This window comes from Ogataea angusta (genome assembly GCF_019207475.1).
Source record: "Ogataea angusta isolate 61-244 chromosome Unknown 61-244_NODE_3_length_881311_cov_93.026150, whole genome shotgun sequence".
NCBI classification, from domain to species: Eukaryota; Fungi; Ascomycota; class Pichiomycetes; order Pichiales; family Pichiaceae; genus Ogataea; species Ogataea angusta.
In genome coordinates, this window is record NW_025065217.1 from 190839 (window position 1) to 212089 (window position 21251).

General features: G+C 51.2%; 13 protein-coding genes across 13 annotated transcripts; 6 read left to right on the top strand and 7 right to left on the bottom strand.

Annotated features, from left to right (window-relative positions):
* Positions 1–25: 25 nt before the first annotated feature.
* On the bottom strand, positions 26–1168 carry KL928_001562 (uncharacterized protein; the record flags this gene model as incomplete). The annotated part of the gene is made up of 2 exons (XM_043201941.1): positions 26–1010; positions 1137–1168. 2 exons carry the CDS (start codon positions 1166–1168, stop codon positions 26–28), a joined length of 1017 nt encoding a protein of 338 aa, XP_043060839.1.
* Positions 1169–1365: 197 nt separating this feature from the next.
* Positions 1366–4041, bottom strand: KL928_001563 (uncharacterized protein; the record flags this gene model as incomplete). Its single annotated transcript, XM_043201942.1, has 1 exon — positions 1366–4041. One exon carries the CDS (start codon positions 4039–4041, stop codon positions 1366–1368), a length of 2676 nt encoding a protein of 891 aa, XP_043060840.1.
* A 91-nt stretch (positions 4042–4132) lies between these two features.
* KL928_001564 (uncharacterized protein) lies at positions 4133–5659 on the top strand (the record flags this gene model as incomplete). Its single annotated transcript, XM_043201943.1, has 1 exon — positions 4133–5659. The coding sequence occupies one exon, from the start codon at positions 4133–4135 to the stop codon at positions 5657–5659; it is 1527 nt and encodes a 508-aa protein (XP_043060841.1).
* Positions 5660–5721: 62 nt separating this feature from the next.
* On the top strand, positions 5722–6239 carry KL928_001565 (uncharacterized protein; the record flags this gene model as incomplete). Its single annotated transcript, XM_043201944.1, has 2 exons — positions 5722–5737; positions 5812–6239. The coding sequence occupies 2 exons, from the start codon at positions 5722–5724 to the stop codon at positions 6237–6239; spliced, it is 444 nt and encodes a 147-aa protein (XP_043060842.1).
* Positions 6240–6514: 275 nt separating this feature from the next.
* On the top strand, positions 6515–6883 carry KL928_001566 (uncharacterized protein; the record flags this gene model as incomplete). The annotated part of the gene is made up of 1 exon (XM_043201945.1): positions 6515–6883. One exon carries the CDS (start codon positions 6515–6517, stop codon positions 6881–6883), a length of 369 nt encoding a protein of 122 aa, XP_043060843.1.
* Positions 6884–6903: 20 nt separating this feature from the next.
* Positions 6904–9882, bottom strand: KL928_001567 (uncharacterized protein; the record flags this gene model as incomplete). The annotated part of the gene is made up of 1 exon (XM_043201946.1): positions 6904–9882. The coding sequence occupies one exon, from the start codon at positions 9880–9882 to the stop codon at positions 6904–6906; it is 2979 nt and encodes a 992-aa protein (XP_043060844.1).
* A 234-nt stretch (positions 9883–10116) lies between these two features.
* KL928_001568 (beta-tubulin) lies at positions 10117–11620 on the bottom strand (the record flags this gene model as incomplete). The annotated part of the gene is made up of 2 exons (XM_043201947.1): positions 10117–11459; positions 11590–11620. 2 exons carry the CDS (start codon positions 11618–11620, stop codon positions 10117–10119), a joined length of 1374 nt encoding a protein of 457 aa, XP_043060845.1.
* A 222-nt stretch (positions 11621–11842) lies between these two features.
* On the bottom strand, positions 11843–13786 carry KL928_001569 (uncharacterized protein; the record flags this gene model as incomplete). Its single annotated transcript, XM_043201948.1, has 1 exon — positions 11843–13786. The coding sequence occupies one exon, from the start codon at positions 13784–13786 to the stop codon at positions 11843–11845; it is 1944 nt and encodes a 647-aa protein (XP_043060846.1).
* Positions 13787–13987: 201 nt separating this feature from the next.
* On the top strand, positions 13988–15067 carry KL928_001570 (uncharacterized protein; the record flags this gene model as incomplete). The annotated part of the gene is made up of 1 exon (XM_043201950.1): positions 13988–15067. One exon carries the CDS (start codon positions 13988–13990, stop codon positions 15065–15067), a length of 1080 nt encoding a protein of 359 aa, XP_043060847.1.
* A 78-nt stretch (positions 15068–15145) lies between these two features.
* Positions 15146–15754, bottom strand: KL928_001571 (uncharacterized protein; the record flags this gene model as incomplete). The annotated part of the gene is made up of 1 exon (XM_043201951.1): positions 15146–15754. The coding sequence occupies one exon, from the start codon at positions 15752–15754 to the stop codon at positions 15146–15148; it is 609 nt and encodes a 202-aa protein (XP_043060848.1).
* An 891-nt stretch (positions 15755–16645) lies between these two features.
* On the top strand, positions 16646–18454 carry KL928_001572 (uncharacterized protein; the record flags this gene model as incomplete). The annotated part of the gene is made up of 1 exon (XM_043201952.1): positions 16646–18454. The coding sequence occupies one exon, from the start codon at positions 16646–16648 to the stop codon at positions 18452–18454; it is 1809 nt and encodes a 602-aa protein (XP_043060849.1).
* A 184-nt stretch (positions 18455–18638) lies between these two features.
* KL928_001573 (uncharacterized protein) lies at positions 18639–19343 on the bottom strand (the record flags this gene model as incomplete). The annotated part of the gene is made up of 1 exon (XM_043201953.1): positions 18639–19343. The coding sequence occupies one exon, from the start codon at positions 19341–19343 to the stop codon at positions 18639–18641; it is 705 nt and encodes a 234-aa protein (XP_043060850.1).
* Positions 19344–19456: 113 nt separating this feature from the next.
* KL928_001574 (uncharacterized protein) lies at positions 19457–21148 on the top strand (the record flags this gene model as incomplete). Its single annotated transcript, XM_043201954.1, has 1 exon — positions 19457–21148. One exon carries the CDS (start codon positions 19457–19459, stop codon positions 21146–21148), a length of 1692 nt encoding a protein of 563 aa, XP_043060851.1.
* Between the last annotated feature and the right edge of the window lie 103 nt (positions 21149–21251).

A 21251-nucleotide genomic window follows, 5' to 3' on the forward strand; every position in this document is an offset into this window, starting at 1 on the left:
GGCACGGAGTAATACTATGTACAGACTAGCCCAGGTACTTGTTGGCGTGCTTGAGCTTCTCCGTCTTTTCCATCTTTGGGTTGATCACCCTGCTGTTCTTGATCACCATGCGCAGCAGAATGGTCGAGATGAAGCACAGACCCCACCACGTGACCATATACTGCAGGTGGTTGTTCGTGTAGTCTACGGTTGGCGCTTTTCCCAGAGGCACGCCCGCGTTCATAAACTGCAACGGGCTGAACTCTGCGTCTGGGTCCTGGGCGGGAGTCTCTTGCGGAGGCGGCGACTTGGCCCAGAATTTCCACCATGGAATGCTCTCCTGGTCTTTTTTTGGTAGCCATTCTGGATGGTCCCTGAAATTCTGGACGACAACGGCATAAAGCGGCCGTGAGTGCAACTCCTCCGCCATCGCCTCCAAGTCGAGGTACGTGTACAGTTTCGAGCCTTGTTCGTGCTCCATGTGGAATCTGCCTTTGGACGGAGGAACTCTTAGTAGACACTCGACCGTGATTTCGCCTTGCGGACACGAAAGGTGCTGCAGCCGTCTGCTCTCTGGAATCACCCTGTCCTCTCTGATCCAGCCACGGTTGACCAGCACTTCGCCCGCCCCGTTTGACTGGATCAGGGGACAGATCAATAAATATCCTTTCTGGCCGTTCTCCAGTCTAGGACCCACAAACACCTCACGGCTGTAGTCGAATTTTCCCGTGAGAAGCACTCTGCGGTACTCCAGATCGCCCACTTGGTCTGGAGTGACCGACTTTGGCAACGGAAGCGGCTTGTACGTGAGTCTGTCTTCGCAGTCGGCAACCAGCTTATTTTTCCACTTTAGACGTTGGAACTGCCAGCATCCGAGCAGAAACGTCACGACGGGTGTCAGGCACAGCAGCCCAAAAAATATTCGTCTGCTCGTTTTCGACTCCAACTCCCTTCCTTTGATCAACTGTTTCGAGGTCTTCATGGGATCCCAGTCGATGTTGTCCGTCTTGACCGTTGCGTAGAGTCTGTTCCTCCAGAAGAGTTCCACATTCGTCTGTGCGGTAGCTCTGGGGATCGCACGCCCGCCGAGCCGGAGGCCAATTATTCTGTTCATCAGAGAAGAATGATTATTTTAGAGAAATTATTTGGCCGGATACGGCGATGCAACATTTCTTCTGTCGCGTTGCATGACTCAAGCAATTTTATCCCTGCTCTCCTAGAAACCACGTCTGCTCACCGAACACACACACTTTTCCAGGAAAGACCCGCTTCGCCAACAAGGGCTTCCCCTTGCTGGTAAACCTCTGCTAGGGACATGCTGTATTTATTTTGCTGCCCAAATTAATAATACAATTAATGTACATCTATCTACAGTCTGCAACCAAGTCATTGCTTCCCTGCTGCCTTCTCCGCCGCCTTTCTCAACAATTCCAGGTCGGTGTCCTTCCTATGAACGTCTTTTATCAAGGCACACCACTCCTCGCCGAGATGAGGATCGTTTTCCTTGAAGCGAGCCTCGAGCTCCTGAATTTCACCCTTCGTGCCATGTTTCATCAAAAATGCATAGTACTGGATGTAATAGTCGCCATAACCGGCGTCTTTATCGTAGCAGGCGTCGAAAAACTGCTTCGCGCGTGAAACTTTGCCGGAAAGCCACATATCTTTGGCAATAGTGAGAATGATCATCGGGTGGTCGTTAGTGGAGTTTAGAGCCGTGGTGTACAAGTTTTTGCGGTGCGACTGTTTGGCATACAGGATGTTTTGACGCCACAGCAGCGCAGAGTTGGGAAGCTTTTTGAGAGCAGTGGCCAGGATGCGCTCGGCCTGAGACCGATTGTGTGCTCGTTCTTCGAGCAGCACACGTTCGAGCTGGATCCGGTCACTGAACGGATTCGAAATCACCGCCTGGTCCAGAATCGAGCGCGCCTTGATCAGATTGCCTAGCTTTTCGTATGCTCGCACGAGATGGACCCAGAGGAGCGGGCTATTTGGACACATCAGCGTTCCTTTGTGGTATATTTCTGCAGCCGCTGCCAGCTCATTTTCCTCCTCCAAAATCTGGCCCCATTGCAGGTACAATTTGAACTCTTTCGGATGGTGCTGGATGCCCTGCTCGGCAAGTTTCTTGGCCTCTGCCCGATTCTCGTCCTGTCTCTCAAAAGTGACGTTTTTGTACCACACCCGAGCTGTCTTCTTGCCGAGCTGCTCTCTGCACTTGACAAACAGCTGTCTCGCCTCTTCTCCAGACCGCAGCTTGAGTGCCGCAAACCAGAGATCTTCGGATTCTGGGTTCATCTCCAGCCCCTCTGCAATGATTTCCTTGGCTTTCTCAACGTCACCATCCTCTTTCCACCTGTCTTTAGCATACATCAGATAGAACAGCTCGTATTTTGGGTTTGCGTGCCTGGCCATCTCATAGACAACATAGAGCTGGTCGTGTTGTCTGAGTGATTTCTCCATCTTGATAAAATCCATCCAGCTCTCAATATCGTCTGGAAAGTTTGCCGTGATGAACATGTATATCGATCGGGAGATCTCAGGCGATCTTTCCAGAGCATCCGCTTTCCAGATATCAAGCTTGTCGTCGTCAGAAACGCCCAAATTCATGCTGTTGAACACAATGGCTCTGGCTACCAGCAAAAACCCGTCTTTCTCGCACTGCGACGCAATATCCAACCACGTCTCTCTGTCTAGAGACGTGTGCTCAAAGCAAGACTCAACAATGCGGCCAATCTTAACCTCGTTGCCAGTTCTCTGCTCCTCGTCCTTGGCCATTTCTATCCAGACAGTGTGCGCATCGACAGAGTCGACTTTTTCCAGAGCCTGCTCAAGGATCTGCTTAGTGTTGCCGCGCTTTGCGTACTCAAGCCACAACGGAACGTTGCCAGGAACCAATTCTGTCGCTTTCTGCAGCATCCGCAGCGCCATGGTCTCGTCGTCCTCATACTTCACCACCTCCAGCCACAGCTCGCTGCTCCGTGGCAGGAACTCGAGAGCTTTTCGTAGAATCCGCTTCTTGGACACACTGTCCGCTTCCAAAGAAGCAGCACAGAGCCACAAGCGCACCGACTTGGCGTTGTATCGCACAGCCTCGGCAATGATCACCTTGCACACAGAAACGTCCTGTTTGTTCATCTCGATGTTCACCAGCCACGCCTCCTCGGACCTAGGACACTTCTCGCAGCCCTGCTGGATCAGTTCCCGCGCGCGCTTATACTTTTTCGCCTCGTACTCCAGCCGCGCACTGGCTATCCATGCGTCTGGTTTATACGGATTGGTTTCTCGCATCTTGGCGAAAAGCGTCCGCGTTTTATGATAGTCTCCAATTTCCGTGCTGATCTCACCGGAAACCTCTTGCAGCTGGCTCAAATAAGTCTCTGCGTCTACAGACACGGCCTTGTCGTCCTGAAGACTGGTCAGCTGTCCAGCCAGCACTTTCTCCTTGGCAAGAGAAAGCCCCGTCAGGTCCACGTCCTTCTCGTCCAAAAGAGCCTTGTCACCTGTGCTGCCCGCATCACGCAGCCCGCTGGTCACCAGATCCGAGTTTCTGTAAAATCTTTGGCGCTCCTGCATCTCTTTGCGTGCTCTTTTATTCCGTTTTGTAAAATCCCCAGAGTCCGGGAGATTCAGCCAGTCCTCGGCGGACACCTCAGAGAGTTTCTCCTTGTACTCCTTGAACTCCTCCCCGATTGTGCGGATGGACTGGCCAATACTGATTTCCTGGACGTGGACCTTGTTTTCGTCCTCTAGAGCGTCCTTCAACGCTCTTTTTCTGGGCCTCGCCTTTTTCCTTTGAAGCTTGGCCTCAATCTCATCGTATATCCGGTCTGCGTCATCGTCGTCGTCACCGACACTACCGAACCGGCCAGTGTCGTCGTTGTCTGCGTCTAGAAACCTCTCTTCGTCGACTTCGTTGTTGTCGTCCTCCGGTGCGAATGAGCCCGCAGGAAGCCGTCGAGAGCTCCCCAGATCAGCCTGTGTAGTAAATCCAGTGGCTCCACGGCCTATACCGGCAATATACCCGGGCGGCGGCTCTTGATCGAGGAAGCTTTTTCTCTCCATACAAAATAATTTAATCTATATATTACTTCCATTTTGGGTTGGCTATTAAAAAAAAAAAAAAATTTTTGAAAAAGTTTAATTATCATCTAGCATGTCCAAAAGAGCAGCAGAGGACGTTGTGGACGGCAATTCTGCCAAAAGAGACCCAAATGCCACCACAGAGGCACACATGGCAGAGGAGGTCGACGATTACCGCTCGAAGGTGGAAGGCGACATGGAAGACCTTTCCGGAGACGACTATGAGAGTGAAGGAGAAATCATAGAGATAGACACCTCTGGGGAGGAAGACAACGACCAGCCAATGGAGGAAGTGCAGGAGGCACTGCAAAAGGCAAATGAGGGCGACACAGAACCGGCCAAAGGCGAAAAGGAGCTGTATTTGCCTCATCGATCCAGACCCCTTGGACCAGACGAGGTGCTCGAGCCAGATCCGAGTGTCTACGAAATGCTGCATAACGTGAACATGCCGTGGCCTTGTCTCACCGTGGACGTGATGCCGGACAGTCTAGGCTCTGAGAGGCGGGGATATCCGGCCACGATGTACGTGACCACCGCCACGCAGGCCGAAAGAAACAAAGATAATGAGATGATCGTGATGAAGCTGTCGTCGCTGGCCAAGACTCTGGTGAAAGACGACGACGAAGACGACGACGACGACGACGACGATGATGAGGACGAGCACGACCCTATTTTGGAAAGCGAGACCGTTTCTCTGAGCCACACGACCAACCGACTCCGTGTATTTCCTCTGGCACAGAAAACAGGCAAATATTACACTGCCACCATGTCGGAGAGTGCCGAGGTGTTGATTTTCGATTTGAGCGCGCAAATGAAGGCCTTCGACACTCCAGGGTACGTGATTCCGAAACAGAACAAGCGGCCGCTGCATATTGTCAAGAACCACGGAAATGTCGAGGGATACGGACTCGACTGGTCGCCGCTTGTAGACTCTGGTGCTCTGCTGAGTGGAGACATGTCGGGCAGAATTTATCTGACGAACGGCACGGGCAGCAAGTGGGTGACGGACAAGACGGCCTATCAGGCCAGTAATGCATCGATCGAGGACATCCAGTGGTCCCGGTCCGAAACGACGGTTTTTGCAACCGCAGGAACAGACGGCTATGTCAGAATATGGGACACCAGATCCAAGAAGCACAAGCCTGCGCTCAACGTCGTGGCCTCCAAGACCGACGTGAACGTGATCTCCTGGTGCGACAAGCTCGACTATCTGCTAGCATCTGGCCATGACGACGGAACCTGGGGCGTCTGGGACCTTAGAAACTTCCAGCCTGGTAGCCAGCCTTCCCCGGTTGTCTCTTACGATTTCCACAAGTCTGCCGTCACCTCCATTGCATTCAACCCGTTGGACGAGTCTATTGTTGCTGTTTCGTCCGAGGACAACACGGTGACCCTATGGGACCTGGCTGTGGAGGCCGACGACGAGGAGATTAAGCAGCAGAAAGAGGAGTCCAAGGAGCTGTCCGACATTCCACCTCAGCTGCTGTTTGTGCACTGGCAGAAAGACGTCAAGGACGTGAGATGGCACAAGCAGATTCCTGGTGCTTTGGTCAGCACGGGAACGGACGGTCTGAACGTCTGGAAGACCATTTCTGTGTAAAGTTAGACTGTCATATCAACAACGGTGTTTCTTCTGGGTTGTGGCGCTTGTAGTACAGACACATGGTCAGAAGCACGAGTTGCAAATTGGCGGCCGTGAAGTAGGGCAGCCAGCTGCTCCACGACGAGCCGGGCTGCATGAACAACGAGAAGCTCCACAGGTACCCGCCTGGGGTCTGCAGCAGCATCATGTGCACGGAAAGCGTTCCTGCGTGTTTCAGCGTGTATGTGGTGTGGATCTGGGGCAAGTACTGTGCCGTTGCGAGGATCGTGGACAGGATACCACTGAAATTGGCGAAGGCTACTGTCTTTTCGAAATCAGCGTTGAAGAAGAGGAAGTAGGTGGCAAGGGCAGTGTTGAGTGCCACGTACATGAGAAATACGCGGTACGCCTTGGCGATTTTCTCCTCGTTCGAGCCAGGAAGGTCTATAGGGGGTCTTGTGAGGTACGCGCAAAGGATCAGGATGAGCGAGTAGCCAACGGCCTGGGCGGCGACCTGGATGAGGCCAAGTTGGGAGTAGATGCACTGGAACCTGCTGAGCTCGTTCAAACAGCATCTGCGCGCGGGAGAGCTGACTAGCAGCAGATTAACAAGGGCAGAGAACCCAGACGAGGATCCCAGCAGCAGGAACAGTGGCGAGAGACCCTCGCTCGTTCTTCGGTTGACGATCTTGACGTGTTGGGGTATGTAGGACACGTAGATGCCCAATGCCAGCAGAGAGCCTATCAAAAACCCAAATTTGGACGGGTGCTGATAAATAGCACAGGACTCCATTATATAATAAAATAAATATATTTTTTTGGATAGAATTAATCCCCAAAAAGTGGAGAAAAAATAACTTATTTCTCCTTGATATGACGCTTCCTACGGCTTTTGCAGAGACCACGCGGTTTTCCACGTCCAGCGCAGAGATGCGGATCCGCGTGCTCAACCTGTATAGACGGTATTTGAGACATTCGCGCAACTTTGTCAACAACTACGACCTGGACGTGCCTGCTTCCCAGGTCAAGACGAAGATCCGTCAGGAGTTCGAAAGACAGCGGTTTGTGAACGACCTGGCCGTGCAGAACGTGCTATACATGAAAGCGCAAATGGAGTTCCAAGAGCTGGTGAACTTCTGGAAACAGCAATGCCACGTGATGATGTACTTTGAGCCGTTCAGCTCGTACGACAACACTGCCAACGACTCCTTCATCGACAAGTTCCTCAAGGGAGCCAGCTAGATAGCGTGTCTATTTATGATCTATTTATTTATCCGGCCGTTGGAGTAGGTGTTGAGTCCCGACTCGAGGCTGCCGATGATGCGGTTGCACATCTTGTCGTCGATCAGCTTAATGAAACGCACCAGCTCGAACGACGTCTCGAAATCCTTGGTCAGCACCAGTTTCACCAGGATGTCGTTGATGAGCTGGACGTCCTTCTCGCCGATCTTCTCGTCTGTCTGCTCGTAGTTCAGCATGATGATAAAGTAGTGCGCCGACAGCTTGAAGTCCTTGTCGACGTTGTAAATTTTGGAGAGCATGTCTCGCGGACTCTCTGAGTAGCGTGTGAAGAACGTGGACCAGTAGTGGACCTCGATTTTCTTGAGACAGTTTAGGTACACCGAGTACTCGATCCCCGTCATTTTGATGAGCTTGATGAGCCGGTCAAAATACTCCGGCCCGTCGTCCTGGCCGTCGTAGCTTTTCTGAATATAATTCATCAGCAGCAGCTCCAGAACAAACACAAAGTGCTTGAACCGGTGGAACCGCTTGTAGATCGACGACAGACTCAGAATGTTGCTGTTGTTGCCCTGGTCGACCTCGAGATTCAGCCGGATATAGTGGTCCAGCACGTTGTTGAGGTAGTTTTTGCGCGTTGGCTCCACCTTGAGGTTTGCGCCCTGAGCCGAGTCGATTTCAATGCCAAAGATCATGTTCTTGTCGCTCAGCATCGTGAGCGGGTACGAGTTGGTGCCGTTGGACTCCACGACCAGCACGCCGTTCTCGCGCACCTGGGTCTGGTTGCCCGTTTGGACGGCGATCGGCAGGATATTCATCATATTTTTCTCGTTCGTAAAGTCGTACAGCCAGATCTCGCAGCCGTCAAACACGGCCACCACGTTGGGCGTGAGCTTCGCCACGTACTCCACGGTCGAGCTCACACGGTATGAGTGGTAAACGGCCTTTTCGCGTACAGACAGTATTTCTTTGCGGATGTACGCCAGCTCGCAGTTCGACAGCACCAGCAGGTCGTCCTCGTTGATTTTCACGACAGCCCTGAAATTGCGCACCACCGACTCGATCTCGCTCTCAAAACAGTTGCGCAGCTGATAGACGTTGGACTTCTTCAGCAGTATGGAGCTGGAGCTGCGGCCCTGGCTGTTGAAACTCATTTTCCACGTGTAGCAGTTCAGGCGGTCGCTCATGACAAGCAGCTCGTCGCCGGCTATGTCGATGTTGAGGTGCAGGAAGTTCTCGTCGAAGGCGGTCTCCGCAAAGTTGAACCCCCACACAATTTGCTCGTACGTGAACGGTACACCCTTGCTAAGAATTTTGGTGGAAAATAAAATCACCTCCGACTTGGTCTCGGTCTCAAACGTCCTGGACCCCAAGATTAGGTGGTTTTTCCACCACATGCACACGCGCACCGGGTTGATGTCCGGCTTGTCGCCCTTCTCGGTCAGTTTCAGCTCCTTCCACTCGTCTGTCAGCAGACTGTACACGAAAACGTCGCTGCTACCAACAAGACACACGTTGTTCCCGTCGTCGCTCATTGCGCAGCAGCGGATGTCGCGGTTGCCAATGTAGAACGAGAGCGGCAGCATCACGTCCAGCCAGATACTGGTCTCCTTGTTGGTTACAGTGGACTTGCCCTTTAGATGGTCCATGAGATTTTTGTCGAGCGCGCGAAACAGCGAGAGCCGGTCGGCAGCCATCAGGACGGGCCGTTTGAACGTTGCCGAGCTCAGAAACCGCGAGTGGTTCAGAGTGATCAGGTTCAGCTTGTACAGCTTGCTGCCAACAGAAAGAATTAGCTCGAAGTTGTTCAGAAACCCGATATTAGCGGGCTTTAGCCAGGCCGCGCTCTCGTAGTCGTACGTCGAGAAATTTAAATTCCCCAGCGTCGAGTACACGTTCCAGCCGTTCTCGTACAGCGCGATCAGCGAGTCGCCGTCCGGACTGAGCACGAGGTCCCGCAGCCCGTGCGACGAAACGTGTTTTTTCAACACCTTCAATTTTTTCACCGTCATGTTGCGCAGCAGCTGCACCACCACGAGGTCCCCGTTTTCCAGTCCAAAATACGCCAGGTTTTTCATATGGTTCACCAGACACTTCACAGCCCTGCCGTCCTCGGCACGGTGCACCTGCTCGCCAACGAAATCCACGTTGTCGGTGCCGCCGCGCTTCTGGACTATCCAGCAGCCACCGTTCTGGTCCAGCCACAAGAAGCAGCCCATTTCGTAGCTGTAAAACAGTTCCCGCGTCACTGCCCCGCTGTTGCTTTTGTACCACTCCAGCTCGTTGACCAGAATGAATTTTATGTGCTTGCCCTCGTCCTTGGCGTCGATGTCGGACTGGGACGGAGATGACGCCAGCTGGATCAGCTGGAAAGCGTGCGGATCGGAGTTCACCAGCAGCAAGTGTCCGTTGGAAGAGAAAAAGTAGTCCGCCAGCGGGCTCTGCACGTTCAGAACAAGCTTCAGACGAAGCCCGTAGTCGTAGTTCGGCAGCTCCATCTGGTTCTCGCTAAGAAGCACGTTAATAAAGCTCTTCACCAGGTTGTCCGGCCCGCTCGCGCCATTGGCCGTCTCGGTCAAAACAGGCAGCCCATTCTGTATCACCTTGCCCTCTGTGTTGAATATTGTGAGTAGCTCGTCGCTCAGCTCGCTCCGCAGAGTGAATATAAGAAGTATGTTCTTGGAAGTCTCCACCGCAAACTGTTTTCCACTCGGAGACCGCTTGATCTTCAGATTGGACCCAAACTCTTCCAGCGAGTTGTCCGAGCGTATATGCGCTCCAATGGGAGCATTTGTCCGAGAGTCGAATAGGTACAGCGACCGATACGTCATCACAACGTACGGGAAGTTGGGGACGTTGGTGACGACCTGGAGAATCGGGTCGCGGTGCGGCGTGGGCTCGTACGTGATCATCGCCGAACGGTCTTTGGAATCCGGCCGCGCGGCCAATTCCTGGACCTCGGGCAGCGTCTGGCAAGAGACAACGAGGTTGGGCCAAAACATTTAGATATTAAAAAACCGAAAACACAGCCTTGCACAGAAAACCAGGATTATATATAATTACTTGACAACTTATGGGGGTATATTGAATAAAACTAGTCGAAACAGATTTCTGGCAGAGTCCCATTCGTATGTTGTCTGCAAGTGTTCGGCTATCAAAAGCAAGGCACAAGGGGGGATCTCGCATTAACCCAAAGAAATGAAACTCAACCAAGCGGAAAATTAGATACCTTGCACTTACTCCATCATATCCTCCAATGGAGCCTCATCAGCGTAGTCCAATTCCTCGTCAATGTCGTTCGAATCCTGGTATTGCTGGTACTCGCTGACAAGGTCGTTCATGTTGGACTCTGCCTCGGTGAACTCCATCTCGTCCATACCCTCGGAGGTGTACCAGTGCAAAAACGCTTTTCTTCTGAACATGGCACTGAACTGGTCGCCAACTCTTCTAAACAGCTCCTGGATGGAGGTCGAGTTTCCAATGAACGTGGCAGACATGTCGAGACCCTTAGGAGCAACAGAACAAACGGCAGATTGAACGTTGTTTGGAATCCACTCAACAAAGTAGTCGGCGTTCTTGGTCTGGACCTTGTGCATCTCGTCCTCGACCTCCTTGACGGAAACCTTACCCCTGAAGAAAGCAGCCACAGTCAGGTATCTTCCCTTTCTTGGGTCGGAAGCAGCCATCATGTTTTTGGAGTCGAACATTTGCTGGGTCAGTTCAGGGACAGTCAGCGATCTGAAAGATTGCGATCCGATGGAGGTCAGCGGAGCATAGCCAACCATGAAGAAGTGCAATCTTGGGAATGGCACAAGGTTCACGGCAAGCTTTCTAAGATCGGAGTTCAATTGTCCTGGGAAACGGAGCGAAGTGGTGACACCAGACATAACTGAGGACACAAGGTGGTTCAAGTCGTTGTAGGATGGTTGGTTCAGTTTCAAAGTTCTGACGCAGATGTCGTACAAGGCCTCGTTATCGATACAGAAGGTCTCGTCCGAGTTCTCGACCAGTTGGTGGATAGACAAGGTAGCGTTGTATGGCTCCACAACGGTGTCGCTGACTTTTGGAGAGGGCATCACAGAGAAAGTGGCCATCATTCTGTCTGGGAACTCTTCTCTGATCTTGGAAATCAGCAGAGTACCCATACCAGAACCGGTACCACCACCCAAGGAGTGGGTGATTTGGAAACCTTGCAAGGAGTCGCAACCTTCGGCCTCTCTTCTGACGACATCCAGGACAGAGTCCACCAGCTCGGCACCTTCTGTGTAGTGACCCTTGGCCCAAACGTTGCCAGCGGAAGATTGGCCGTATATGAGATTATCTGGTCTGAACAAATTACCAAACTCTGACGATTTGACAGTGTCGATGGTGCCTGGCTCCAAATCAACGAGGACTGCTCTTGGCACGTATTTTCCGCTGCTTGCTTCGTTGTAGTAGACGTTGAGCCTGGACTTTTGGATGTCGTCTGTTCCATGGTAGTTTCCGTCAGCATCTAGACCGTGTTCGCCACAAATGGTTTCCCAAAAGGCAGCACCCTGATACGTTAGCACACATAAGACGCGTCGAATATACTTACAATCTGGTTACCACACTGGCCAGTAGACAAATGGATCTTAAAACAGTTAGTACTTGTTCAGACACCCACCACACGAAACCTGTGGTGGGTTATAGATTTTCAGGCGGACACAACGCCAATACGCGTCGCCGACCCAGACCGGGCACACTTACAATTTCTCTCATTGCAACTTGCGGTGTTGTTAAAGCTTAAAGACCTTTTAAAATCTGGTGGTTCCAATGGAAAGGCCGTGGTATCTTGTTGTAACAAACGTAAACAAATGAACTACTGCTTTTGAAAAAAACATTTTCCCAACGCCAAAATCTTGAGCCGCGCACGCCTTGTTTACCTTTCGTTAATAAATACACCCGAGCTATTATCTTTCCAGGGCTCCAAAACCAGGGAGCTCATGGAATATACACTTTGCTGTACCCGTCGACTTTCGACCGGCAGCACACGCACTCGTTGAAGTTGCGCACAAACAGCGACACGCGGCAGCTCTCGCAGATCGCAAGACACTTGCACGGCCACAGTATCACCTGACGCGCGTTCACGTGACAGATCACACAGTTGCCGAGGTCGTCGTCGTGGACGACGCGTTTCTCTCTGATGAGGTCCATGAGCCGCAGGTCGGGCGTGTAGTTCTCGCTGAACCTGCGCCGCGTCAGCGTGGACGACGAACGGAGGTGCTGTTGCAGAATCCGGGCAAACAGGATCTCCTCTGACGACCGCGGGTCGACCAAAGACTCCAGGTCCTGCGCAGAAACCAGCTGGCCGAGCTCGTTCTCGGCGCCGCTCTCGTCTTCGAGCTCGCTCTCGCTCTCCAAAAATTCAGGACTGTAGTCTGCCGAGGTGTCGACGTCCGACAGCTGGTAGCTGAGCAGGAGCTGTGCGTAGTTCTGCTGCAACTGCTGCTCGTCGAACTCGTCAACGTCGACACGCAGGCCAAGCAGCATCTGGGCGTTGCGCTCGCGCAGTCTGCGCCAGTCCTCCTCGCGCACGTCGCCCACGACGCGGTCGTCGTCGGCCACAGAGTGCCGTCTCCAGACGAGGCCGCCAAGCATCCTGGCGAACCCAGACAGCAGTCGGCGCACATCCTGGATCCGCCGCATCACCATCCACAGCTTGGACTGTTTTTTCCGCTGCTGCAGCTGGTGCGCGGCCAGCTCCGGATGGCTGTCGATTTTTCTGCCGTATCCGGGCTGTGCAGCCTCGAGGTAGGTGGTGGCAGGCACTTTGATGGTGTCGAATTCCTTGACGTAGCTCTGTTTGGACGCGGCGTTGATGACAAACGTGCCCATGTTGATGAGGGCCGTGTAGAAATCGTCTGCCAGGGACACGTCGATCGAGTCGAGGTGCTGCGTCAGCGTGCTGAAGGTGAGGTCGGCGAACGAGCCTTTGAACAGCGCCGCGAGCAGGAAAATTAGCAGACTGGACACTATCACGAGCAGCGTGATCATCTGCGGCAGGTAGCCCATCACCACGGTGAACGGCATGTGTGTGATTCGCCCGGATATAAACGTTTGCGTGTACAGTGTCAGTGTGAAGGTGCCGATAAGCATGGAAAAAATGAGCCGGTATTTCTGCTTGTCAAAAAGACCCAGCAGATGGATATTGAGCTGGTGTGCGAGTGCGGTGGCCCCGATGAGCAAGAGCTCTGTTGACGGCCGGTTCGCCGTCTGCACCTCCTGGAACGCCAGCGAGTACTCAAACAGCGTGAGCCCGTTCTCGATGCAGGGCTCAGACCCGCTCGTGACGGCAACAAACGTCTCGAGCACCTGGCTGAGACACAGCGCCAGGTAGAACGGTTTCAGGATCGCCGGCGTCGGGCCGTAAAACGTTGTCTTTTTGTCTTTGAAGGTTGTCGTTCGCGCAAAATACTCCGGACTGTAGCTGAGCCCCAGAAACGTGTAGCTGGCAAAGGTGTCCTTGTCGAAGTCGTAGTAGCGCGGGATCAGCCTTTTCAGCAGCGCCGACTGCGTGTACAGCTTGAGGGCCGCAAGAAGCCCGTAGCTGCCCTCCATCAGCAGATAAATCGCTGTCAGCCGGAGCAGGACCTTGGACACTCTGGGCAGTCGCTTGTTGGTTCTTGTGCTTGCAAAAATGACGATGCGGTTGAGAATGGTCGCCGTCAGCATGCACAGCAGTGCAAACGGCGAAATGCAGTACGAGATCATGGACTTGCTGCGATTCCCAGGGATCCCTGCCTCGTTCGATTGTTCGACAACGGCGTCTGCAAACGCATCAAACAGCCGTTTCACCAGCCACGACGACTTGAGGTGGTCGGGCGAGCCGCCGCTCTGTGCCGGAGTCACGACCGAGACAGACACTTCGGGGACTGCGGTCGTCATTTGAGGGAATGGGCAGATATTCTAGAGCTTACAAAATTTAGAAAATACACCACACCTTTGCACTGGCCACGATATGCCGTCCAATTTTAAAAAGAGTGGGGGCCAGCTTTCGTTTCTTCTCCTGCACCTCTCTCGGTTGGTGGATGTCCTAGTTAGGAAACCAAACATATTCGTTCTCGACGGCAATTGCAGAACCAGCAAATGAACAAGGTAGACCGGCTATTTGAGAAACTTTCGTCTCCAGCACGACTCGGCTCGGCGCAGGACCTCGATCTGGACCTCCCCTCTGTCAATTCGCTCGTGTCGAAAGAAAGCGAAATTGACCACGGCTCGGGCGGAACGATCTTCAAGTGCCGCCTGAACTCCGATCGCAACCAAATAGTCGTCCTCAAAAGCTTCAAGCGCAGACCGCAAGAGTCCATCAGAACGTATCTGTTCAACTCGCTCAACGAGTTTGCCACACTGAAAGCCGTCCAAGGACACGCCTGCGTGCTGGATGTTTACGATTTTCTCTTGGAAACAGGCCAAGATGAGCCGTTCTACTCCATGCTGATCCAGTACTGCAGAAACGGCGACCTGTTGTCGCTGCTGTCCAAGGCTCGAAAAATGAATCTGCAAATCCCAAACCAGAACAAAGATTTCCTCTTCCTCAAGTGTGCTCAGGCCATCAAATTCCTTCATTCGAAAAATATAGTGCACAGAGACATCAAGCCAGAGAACTTTCTTATCGATGAGAGGGGCGAGCTCAAGCTGGGCGACTTTGGCAACGCGATGGACCTGAACCGCATAGAGAGCTACACGGTAACGGCAGAGTTTCTCTCGCTGGGCACCACCTCCTTCAAATCGCCAGAACTGTACCTCTATAAAAATATTCCGGACGAACAAATCGACGCAAAGAAAATTAATTACAAAGCCATCGACATTTGGGCCTTGGCCATCCTGTACTTTAACATCGCCATCCTACAAAAACCATGGGCAGAAGCAACTTCCAAAGATTATGAGTTCAAAAAATATAAAAGTAAATATGAGTTGGCATCGCTGAAACAGCTAGATTCCTACCAACTAAACAGAAACCTGGACTCGACTTTCTTGAAACTGCCGGAAATTAGCAGACAAACGGTCGTAAAGATGCTGAATCCAGATCCAGATGGAAGACTCACTGCCAATGAAGTTCTCAGAAGTGAGTGGTTGATCCAAGTCAACATATCGCTCGAGGAATATGCGAAAAAATCCTTATCGAAAGGGCGAGATGACGAAGTGTTGCGAATAATCAATATCTGATTGCAAAGCATCGCTTATCAATCACAGCAATTGCATTGAGCGAAAATAATTATAGCGAAATTGCGGTTGAAAACGGCCTCAATAGAGCACCATTGAACCTAACTGTCCCATATTCTTTGTTTGGAGATTAAATGGGTCTTCGTGCGTAACAAGGTCCACTGTATTCTGTGTCTTCATCATGTCAGTTCCCATTGGATCAAATAGATTGCTGTGCTCCAGTTTTGTTTGCGCTAGACGGTTTTCGACATCCACGTCGTCGTCCAGATCTGGCTCCTCAGAATCGGAGTAGTAGAGGCCTGACAAAGGTAATTTGGACTGTTTTTTCTCTGCTGAGTCAAAGAGCCCCAGCATCTGCATAGATCCAATCAAATTGTTCATAAGATGTTGTTTACTAATTTCAGTTGCGCTCTTATAAGACAAAGATTTGGGGTTAGATGTTTCTTTGTATAATAAATTCAAGTTAATGTCTTTGGAGTACTTGCTTTCGTTGATCTGATGGTTGGCCGGTGTGATGAAAGGAAGACAGCACACTGCCAAATCGCTGTAGTTGACACAGATCAACTCTTTTTCTTTCTCAAAGCCAGCTTCTTTAGTGCTATCCCTAACCGATTCTTTTCCCTGGGATTTTTTCTGTTTGGTAGCAGATTGAGTTTTGCGCTTGCTGAATCTTCTGTCCTGTCCTCCCATTTGCAAAGAAGGTGAACACATAACAAAATCGCAAACGAAATTCGAGGGAGTGAGCTTGCTATTTAAAGGGGAGAGAAAACAAGACAAATCACAAGAATCACAAAGTCAGTATTGTGGTATCCTTCATGTATGGATTTGTGACATGCATAAATTAGATACATAAAGTTACAGGATTTACATAATCCGCGGGCTTGAAAGCATCAATCAGCATTTAGCCATGTGCAGCGGAGCCTGGTCAGGGTAACACCGTTGGAAATATAATTTACCCGGCCGAATGCAGGAAGGGCTGGCCTAGCTAGGCAGTACTTTTTATCGTTTTAGGAAAGCGTTGCCAATTTTCAATAAAATCGACCTCACCTGCGTCATTTTCAGCCAATAAGAATTGATATCGCCGTTACGTAAACTGGGGCCGACTGTAAGGGCAAAAAAAATCGACGTTTTCCCATTTCCACAAAAGAAAAAGTTAAACCTATCTCTATCTTCAACCTAGTGGATACCTTGCCATAATACTATGCTCTATCCCTTTTAAAGGGTCAAATTAATAATTTCAAGTGCCAGTCAATTTGTTGTCTCAATTTGTTGACTTTGTTACGCTTTTATCGCTCCAATTTATAATAAACAATCAAATTATCTACCAACAAGCAGCAAGGTTTTCCCACTGGATTGGGTACTAGAAGAGTCATTACAGAGTCTTTTATTACCGCGTGAGATACTTCCAGTTCATTACGTTACGAAGTTTACATATTTCCGAAGTTATCGAGCGTTCACAACGTTTTAGCACCGATCGACTTATCAAGTATCTCCATTCGGCTGTTTGGCTCAAAACTTTTTTTTTTCAAGGCTATAACAAGAAACGCGTATTTTTAGGTGCATATAATTATCGCCATAACAATGTCCGGAGAATTGGAAACCAAGCTAAATAATACGTCGGAGGACACATTGACTCCGAGCACCAGGGAAGATAATCACGACGAGCCCAAGTTAACGGAACAAATGTCGAACCTGTCGTTGAAAACATCAAACCTCATACCGAGTGCTGTGTTGAAAATTAAGAATGTGCCACTGGATACCACACTAAGGGAGGCGTTTCTTATATTCTCACTGTGTTTAGATGAGGTTGTTTTCGTCGATATCGTCCATGAAGTGGACTCGCCAACTCATGGCTCGTCTCCCGCGCATTTGAATAATGGCTCGATCTCGACATCGCTTTCTAGTCATGGTTCTGTGTCATCGAGCCCCGTCATCATCGCCAAATTTAGCTCGCTGAAAACAGCGCAGCAAGTTGCGCAACTTCTCGACGATAAATGCTTATTCAGTACTGCATATCAGCCGGTCAACGTGGAATTGGTCAACGACCAACTTGATCAAACGTCGTCATTTGCTAGTTCGCCTTATGCACAGACATCGCCGTCTCACAACTCATCAGCTCTTCCGGTTATTAGCTCGCTCGGCCCACCTCAGACGTCAAATATTGGACTGAATAAAAGACCCCCGCTAAGCACGCAAAGATCGAGATTCCTTTTCAGCGATCCATTTTCAAGTCATAATAATCCAAACATACCTCCCGGCTCTTCCACTTCATCAGCTTCATCAACAGCATCGCAATCCCAGACTGTGCCGTCTCAACCGACTTCAGCCCTACCAGGCGGATTGGTTCCAGGGCAACAGAGCACTGTTCCTGTGACTTCAACGTCATCCACGCAGAACGTCTTCGATCAACTGACCTCGCCTTTGTTGGCTTCGACTAGTAAAGGTGTGCTTTTGATGGACTCGCATAATGAGTACGACCAAATGGTCAGACCGTGGTCTACGGGAAGCAATGGCCTACCGTCATCGCAGCAAAATTTGAGTACATCTAAGAGTGGGTCCTCTCCCGCAAACAACACACCGACTAAGAGCATCCCTGAGTCGTTGACCATCAATACCGGTCTAGCTTCCTCCCTTCCGACAGGGTTACCCACCCCGATCACAAACGAGTGGGACAGAAGAAAACAAGGATCTGCTTTTTTCAATGGAAATCAATCAACGCCTGCCACAAGTGCTCCTTCGCAACCTAATGGAACGCAGCAATCGATGCTTGTCAACGGAGCTTCAACTCCTTCGATTACGTCGCCCCCATTCCAGCAATCGTTGGTTCAGTCTTCTCAGCAACAACAGCAGCAGCATATTCCCGAGTTGTCATTGTTGGCCAGAGTGCCTCCACCCGCGAATCCCGCTGACCAAAATCCACCATGCAACACACTGTATGTTGGTAATCTGCCACCTGACGCTACAGAGCTTGAGCTTCGTACTTTATTCCAGCCACAGAAAGGCTTCCGCAGGTTGTCGTTCCGAACGAAGCAAAATACAGGTAACGGATCAAGCTCGCATCATGGACCAATGTGCTTTGTTGAGTTCGAAGATGTTGCTTACGCTACACGGGCTTTGGCAGAACTGTATGGTCGCACACTTCCTCGTGCCAATGGATCTACCTCGAATAATAAAGGAGGAATCCGCCTGAGTTTCAGCAAGAATCCACTAGGTGTGAGGGGTCCAGGCCAGAACCGACGGGGGTCCAATAATCCAAGCTACGGTTCTCAAAATAATACAACGCAAAACGGCAATGCAACTGGGGCTGCTGTGCAGAACGGCGGAAGTCAGTACAATGGATTCCAACAGTTTTCCTACCAGCAAATGCCACTTTCCCAGTATCCGAAATGAGCTTGGTTGACGATCATGAATTTTCCATTGTATTACTAGCTCTTGTTATAAGTTTGTCGATTTTTCCAGCGAATAAGGGACATTTCCATATCATTAAGTGTGTTTATTCAGTTCTTTTGCTTGCCATATTTCATTCTCGTATGAATTGCATATATTTTTGCTAGCCATTTTGTCCGTATGGTACCTAATCAACTTTTGCGCATTGGTCGATGCCGGGGTATTCTGGCACGTCGATGTTCCATTTTTCTGCAAACGTCTTTTCGATGAATCGTCCTCCCACGTAGTGTAGTGCTCCTTTCTTCAGGAGTTTTGCGCATGGTTTGGGGGCCGTGAGAGACACCAGCAGGTCTGGCTGGTAATCCGAGATTTCTTCAGCAACAGGGCCCTCGTTGACGTCCCAGCCGGACGGGATGTCCACGGCGATGATCTTCTTCTTGTCCTTTTGCGCTTGCAGCATGCTCTCGATGACTGCGTCGAAAGGTTTGCGGATTGGCGGCTTGAACGAGAACCCAAACAGCGCGTCCACGATCAGGTCACATGACCTGAGTTCTGGAGCGAGGTCAGACACAAACGGGACGTTGAAGTTGCGGAGCTGCGTGGTGAGTCCAGTGAATATTTCTCTGTTTGTTGGCTTTGGATAGTACACTGTTGGGGCATAGCCGAACAGCTTGAGGTGTCTGGCGGCCACAAGGCCGTCTCCGCCGTTGTTTCCTGGGCCGCAAAGGATCAAGCAATTCTTGGCAGAGGAGGGCGGGTACTCTTTGTAGATGGCCTGTGCCACGGCCAGACCAGCCAATTCCATGAGCTGGTCAATGGAAAAGCCCATGGTGGACATGAGCTCCTGATCCAGCAGTGCTGCGCGGGCTGCCTCGATGGTTCTGAAAGACATGGAGAGATATTTCAAAAAATTAAGAGACTGCCCGATCTGCGCATGGCAGAAAATCAAAGCGATTTGGACGCGTGAAAAAACAACAAAAAGGACACTCATCACCAGCTTGCAAAATGTCCAAGAGAAACTCGTCTGCCGTGCTGAGACGCCAGAAAGACCTGAAGCGAGGCATCCGGTTCACGGTGATGGTGTGCGGGTGTGCGGGAACAGGCAAGACCTCGTTTGTCAACTCGCTTCTCGAGAGAAACATTCTTCCGCACAGGTACCAGTACCACAAGCCGACCGGAGAGGAGACGATCCGCAAGACGATCACGTTTGCCAACCTGAGCGGTGTGGTTTCGGACGCCACCGAGTACGAGAGGGTTTTTGATCCGGAAGTGGCGAATCAGGAGCCTGGAATCTCCATCACAGAGACCTCTGTCGAGATCCTCGACGAGGACGACTCCAAGCTGTTGCTGACCATCATTGACACCCCGGGCTTTGGCGACAACATCAACAACGAGGTGTGTGCCACGGAGATCATCAATTTCCTCGAACAGCAGTTCGATCTCGTCCTGGCAGAGGAGACCAGGGTCAGAAGAAACCCCCGGTTTGTCGATACCAGAGTGCATGTGTGTCTGTACTTCATCACGCCTACAGGCCACGGGCTGCGCGAGCTGGACGTCGACACGATGAAAAAGCTGTCGAAATTTGTAAACGTGATTCCTGTCATTGGCAGAGCCGACTCGTTCACGAAAACAGAGCTTCTCAATTTCAAAAGAAACATCATGCAGGACATAGACCATCATAAAATCCCGATCTACCAGTTTGAGTACGACGCAGACGACGACGACGACGTGGTGGAGGAAAACCGGTATCTGAGCGAGATGCAGCCGTTTGCCGTGATCACCTCTGACGAAGAAGCAGAGATCAACGGCGTCAAGACCCGTGTCAGGGCCTATCCATGGGGGTCCATAGACATCAACAACACCGAGTACTCGGACTTCCCGGTCCTGAAGTCTGTTCTTCTGGGCTCCCATCTACAGGACCTCAAGGACATTACGCACGACTTCCTGTACGAGAACTACCGTACTGAAAAACTGATGAGTGTTACCGAGCTTGAGGAACTGCGTGCAGCCGAGGCCGGAGGAATCGCGTCGGAGCCGCCGTCAATGTCGAACCTCGCCGACATTGCCAACTCCAAGTCCATGGCCAAGTTCGACGCTCCTTCGCAGAGAATCTCGTCTATGCTGTCCACGGGAACCACAGGCACCACCAAGATCACCAAGGACAACAAGGTGGACTCCGTGGCCTCGAAACTGGGCGCAGCCTCGCTGACAGAGCCTCCAGAGATTATCAAGGGCAAGCCAGAGTCAGACTACTCGTTCCAGAAAGACGACGAGCTGACCTCGTTGGTGGATGACAAGGAAGAGACGCCTGTGGGCGCTGGGCTGACGGGCTCGAACACAGCCACACCGACCACGACGCCTCGGCTACCGAACTCTCCTTCTGTGTCGTCTCAGTACTCCGGATCGCCGTCAATCAACGCCAGACAGCTTCGTAAAATCAGCGAGACCGTGCCTTATCTGCTCAAGCATGAGACTCTGATGAGTAAGCACCAGAAACTGGAAGAGCTGGAGCGCAAGTCTGCGCAGGAGCTGGCTAAGCGTGCTGCGGAGCTGGAGAAGAAAGCCATGGAACTGAAACAGAGAGAGAAGCTACTGAAGGAGCAGCTGGCGAAGAAGGAAAGGCTGCTTGCCAATGAAGAGCCGGCAGACACTACAGCGGATACTGCGAGCTTTGTAGCCGGAGACGACAAGGATTAGTGGCAATATATTTAAATGCACAAAGATAGCACCGACGCGTCGCCATTTTTTTAATTTTTTTTTTTGCCCGTCGAACGCGGACGATTAGGTAAAGTCAAAAACG